The 4,601-nt window shown below is 35.2% G+C and overlaps 1 protein-coding gene across 1 annotated transcript; it reads right to left on the bottom strand.

The window, feature by feature from the left end:
- Positions 1-1,280: 1,280 nt before the first annotated feature.
- LOC134278166 (uncharacterized) lies at positions 1,281-3,028 on the bottom strand. The gene has a single exon (XM_062760484.1). It carries the CDS (start codon positions 3,003-3,005, stop codon positions 1,314-1,316), a length of 1,692 nt encoding a protein of 563 aa, XP_062616468.1. The 5' UTR covers positions 3,006-3,028; the 3' UTR covers positions 1,281-1,313.
- Positions 3,029-4,601: the final 1,573 nt, after the last annotated feature.

The raw sequence follows: 4,601 nt of genomic DNA, 5'->3' as shown, positions 1-4,601 counted from the left end.
CAACAACCTGAGTGTTTTAATGTGGTGGTGTGTGATGTCTCTTGAACTTCTAAGATTGATACATACATCTCAGTGCTACCTCACAAACAGATGTTACCTGTGACAGAGTACCTACTGAATCACAACTGTATACCATCAATCCCTAATAATGTAAAATTTAATGTTTCCTATGCAGTCCGAGTCTGTGACAAATTATTCGCAAGTTAAAAGAACCAATAGGCTCGCCAACCATCTACGGCATGCAGTTAACTTTCTGCAAATACATTAATTACTAAAATAAACCTGTACTTTATTCGTCCAATTTTTTTGGGGAAAAATCATCTGATGAAATATAAACAGTTATAAGAGGAATATACAGGTACATGTACCTTCCATATTCTGTCCATTTCACAGTGTATAACCAAGAAACTGTTTTGAGTGTCAGAAATACAAGTATTTCTTCAATCAGGTCCATGTCTCATGCTTTTGTGATGTACATGTATGTACTACATTTTATTACATTTTTTAATAACATCTAGTCCAGATGTAGATTACTCGCATGATTTGTTCCTGATAATTATATTTCATACTTTGCATTTATTTTTGTAACATAAGTTCCTTTCAAATAAAATGTACATTTCTGTAGGCACAGCTGTACATTGATCTGTCATATTTAATAACATATAACTTTGGGTCATTTGACAAAATTTGCTTTGCAGATGCTTGTAGAATTTTTGACTAAATATTTTGAGGGTCACTTAATTTTTTAATTAAAAAATTACATTCTGTATAGAAAGCCTGAAGCATTTTTTTGTAGTGTCTTGCAACATATTTAAATATTATGACTTAGTTAAAAAGCCTGAGGAAACTCTAAATGTACTCATAATACTCAGGTGACCAGTTGGTCATCCTACTAACTCATTACTTACATCATTACATGGTTAATGTAATAATATGTCAAACTCGGGAGAAAATACACATTCATTTTACTTCTGATTTGTACAATGTCCTCTAGATGTACAGTAAAACACATGTATAGCAAACATGCTTAATTATGAATTGATGATTTAATAGAGAATCAATTTTCATTCCTTATGACTTTAAAACATATTGAATAACAAATAAAATGTATTATGTTTATAATGAAGCAAAATTGTTGGAATTTGGCACTTCTCAATTATAGCATGTTATACTGATAAATGATTAACTTTTATAACAATGTGAAAAATGTTTTATCATAGATAGATGAATATATATATATAATCGCTAAATTTGCGTCTCGCTAAAAATTCCACTTATACGGTATATTGAATATGACAAAGTGATGTGTTTCACTAGAGATATTTGATTTTTTTCACTTGACTGTTTCCTAATTGAGCAACAAACAGATTGTCATTTGTATCTATACACAGTCCCCAGGGTTCACTCAGTCCACAGTCTATGTAACGGAGGAACTGTCCATCCTGGTCTATGATGTGGACACACTCATTGTTATAATCAGCTGTAAGGATGTGACTCTGACTGTCTGTGGCGATTCCTTGTGGATAGAATGGTTGGTTCTTTGGAGCAGGAGTATGTCCAGTGTACCTGAATATCAGTTTCCCGGCCTGATTGACCACCACTATTGCTTTAGCTTCACAGTCAGACACACAGATATCCAGGTTCCTGTTCTCAGTAATGTAATCAGAATCGGATGAATAGAGAGGTTCACCTTTATCATCAAACTCAATGGTTTGTTTCTCTGTGGAGCCAGCGTAACGGACAACTTTTGTTTCTGTTAGATCATCACTGCCTATGATAACCAGGAGGTCACCAGAGGAGGTACTACAGACACCACGAGGTTCCCAGTTCTGTAATCTGATCACCTCCTCTATCTTCTCATTCTTCACAATGTTTACAGTTCTATTTTTGTTATCAGTATAAACTAGATCTCCACTTTTTGTCACTGCTATGTCATGTGGTCTGTTCCTTGACTTGGTTCTGATTGACTTGAGTAGTGATCCCTGATTGATACCGTAGAGTTTCATGGTGCTGTTAGGTCCACTTGTCCAGATTTCTTCATCACTCAGACAGGCTACATTGTAAAGGAATCCATACCCAGTGTCTATGGTGGTGACAATCTCTGGTTCATCAAGCAGCTGTTTGACTTGAGGAGAGGATCCAGCTTCTGTTGATTTCTGTGGTGTCTTCATGCTGTAGCCATGTTTATCTGAAGTTAAGGAACTTGATGATAAAGCGCCAAACAATTTACCAAGTTCTTGGATTTTTCCTGGAATTAATTTGGGAAAGACTGGTTCAAGTTTTTGTGGAAGATTTCTGTATATACATGTATTGGCCATGGGTGTAACACTAAATAGTTTTGACAAGTCATTAGTGTCTGTAGCAATGTTATTTGAATCTATTTCATCCTTGATGTCAGACATTGTCTTGTTTATTTCATCCAGATGTTTCTGTAGAGTTTGTAACTGTGTGCTTTTAATCTCATCAACTTCAGCTTTAAGCTTCTTGACAAGTTTGTCAATTTCTCTGTGCCAGTCCTCTCCATGTTTTGTTATGGCTGTTGAGAGATCTCCATATTCCTTTTCTAACTGACTCATTCTGTTTTGTACATCAGAGGCAATGTCCTGGTAGGTGGGATAAATTGTCTCACGTAATTCAATTACTCCTTTGATAATTTTGTCCTTTTTTTCTTCCGCAATTTGTAAGATTTCTGACAACTTATGACCTAAATGTTGACCTAAATGTTGACTAGATGCAAGGCACTTTGTACAAACAGGATTGCCACATTTATCACAGTGCATTGTACATTGTTGTTTGTTATGAGATGTACACCTGGGGTAAAGGGGAGTAGATTTCCTAGACTGAAATTTGACGACTTTGTGGTCCTTGGATTCATCTGTTGAGATGTGTTCTCCCACACAGGCCTTACACAGGTTGACAAGACATGTATCACAGTGCATCTGTACCACAGCGGTCTCACACAGGTCACATCGCATCACGTCCTGGGCACTGGTACGGGGATCCATGATTAGATCTTGTTACTGACAATGATGACTGTACAGTGTAAAAAAAAATAAAATAAACATGTAGTTTATCTTTTTAAGTAACAATAAAGCCAAGAAACAGACAAGGATAAAAATAATAATAGGTATGTCACTCATACAGTCAGAACGAAATATGGCTGAAATATTGCCGCCTCGGCGTTAAACAAAAAAAAATCAATCAATAATAACTAACTGAATCTCTAGGACAGGGACATTTTTGGAATTCAAATATACAGAATATTATTTCTCTATATTACCTGAATGCAGTAATGGCGGCCTAAATGATTATCTCTATACACACAGATCATGTGACATACTTGTGTTAGTTACCTGTCAGGTGTTTATACTTCCTGGTCTAGAAGGGGATTTAAATAACAATCAGTTACGTAGTAGACAATTTACTCTGTTCTGCAGTAAAAAAAAAAGACCAGTACATACAGAAGCTATTGGAAAGTTAATAAAATATACCATTTGCAAGTGCATAGTGGGGAGGTTGATCAACCTGGGAAAAAGTACTTGTATGAATTACCTGAAAGTTTTTCAAATGGGAAAGGGAATTACTGTATTTTTGCTATATGATTATTAGAGTTCAACCCTAACTCCAAAATCCCTGATCATGGAGCTCCAATTTTTTCAAAGATTTTGAAAGAGGTTCATAACTATATGTCTATTTCATATGCTGTATATAGAGAAAAACGGAAGAAAATTTTAAAAGAATTTTACGAATGAGATCATTAGTTATACTGAACTCTTGTTAATGGATGATACGTTGTCGACATTTCTAACTCTCGGGTTAAAGCCCATGTCAAGTATTTTCTTCTTTTCAGGTACACAATTTTGGACAAATTCTTCCTTCATGTGATTATAAGAATATGTCTGCAAGAACGATATAGAGATAAAGAACACTATTCAGTTTCAAAGTTCATATTAACACAATACAAAATAGAAGCAGAGCAAACACCGACCTCCGAAACATCAGAGGTGGGATCAGGTGCTTTGGAGAAGTGAGCAACCCCTGCTGATCGGTCACATCTGCCGTGTGCTCCTTGTCATGATCAGGAAATAAAGGTAAAATCAGTAGTCAATTTAGTGTATAAATAATGGAATAACAATTAGTATGAAACACGTCAGTCAGCATTTGACTCATAGATAAACTGTATTTGATGACAAGTTCATTGTATCGACTTAATTGTAAGATTACCATTATCGTCTTTTTCAAGTAAAATATCCAAGTATGAAACATAATGAATATTACCTGACGATACATTGTCGATATATCTGAAAGTAGAGCTGAAGGCCACAGAAAGCGTTTTCTTCTTTTCATGCATATGATTTGCAGAAATTCAGCTTCATATGAATATAAAAATTGGCCTGCTAATAACAGACCGCAATCGGTACCCATGGGAATTCCAATAGATTGTTGGATTACCAGATCTCCAAAACCCACATAAATATTGTCAATCAGAAACTCAAGCATCTCTTAAATAACAGGATGCAATTGGTAGCCATATGAACTCCGATAGATTTTTGGAAGATCTGGTCTCCAAAAAAAACACATATATATTATCGATAAGAAAA

The sequence above is a fragment of the Saccostrea cucullata genome, unplaced genomic scaffold (genome assembly GCF_032062105.1).
Source record: "Saccostrea cucullata isolate Sc308-1 unplaced genomic scaffold, CSIRO_AGI_Scuc_v1 ctg3017, whole genome shotgun sequence".
Taxonomy (NCBI): domain Eukaryota; kingdom Metazoa; phylum Mollusca; class Bivalvia; order Ostreida; family Ostreidae; genus Saccostrea; species Saccostrea cuccullata.
The sequence above is the reverse complement of the archived record's forward strand: the minus strand, read 5'-3'. Positions and strand labels throughout refer to the sequence as shown.

Excerpts from the sequence above, each read along its gene's own strand:
- LOC134278166 (XM_062760484.1), bottom strand. The coding sequence starts at position 3,005 with ATGGATCCCCGTACCAGTGCCCAGGACGTGATGCGATGTGACCTGTGT.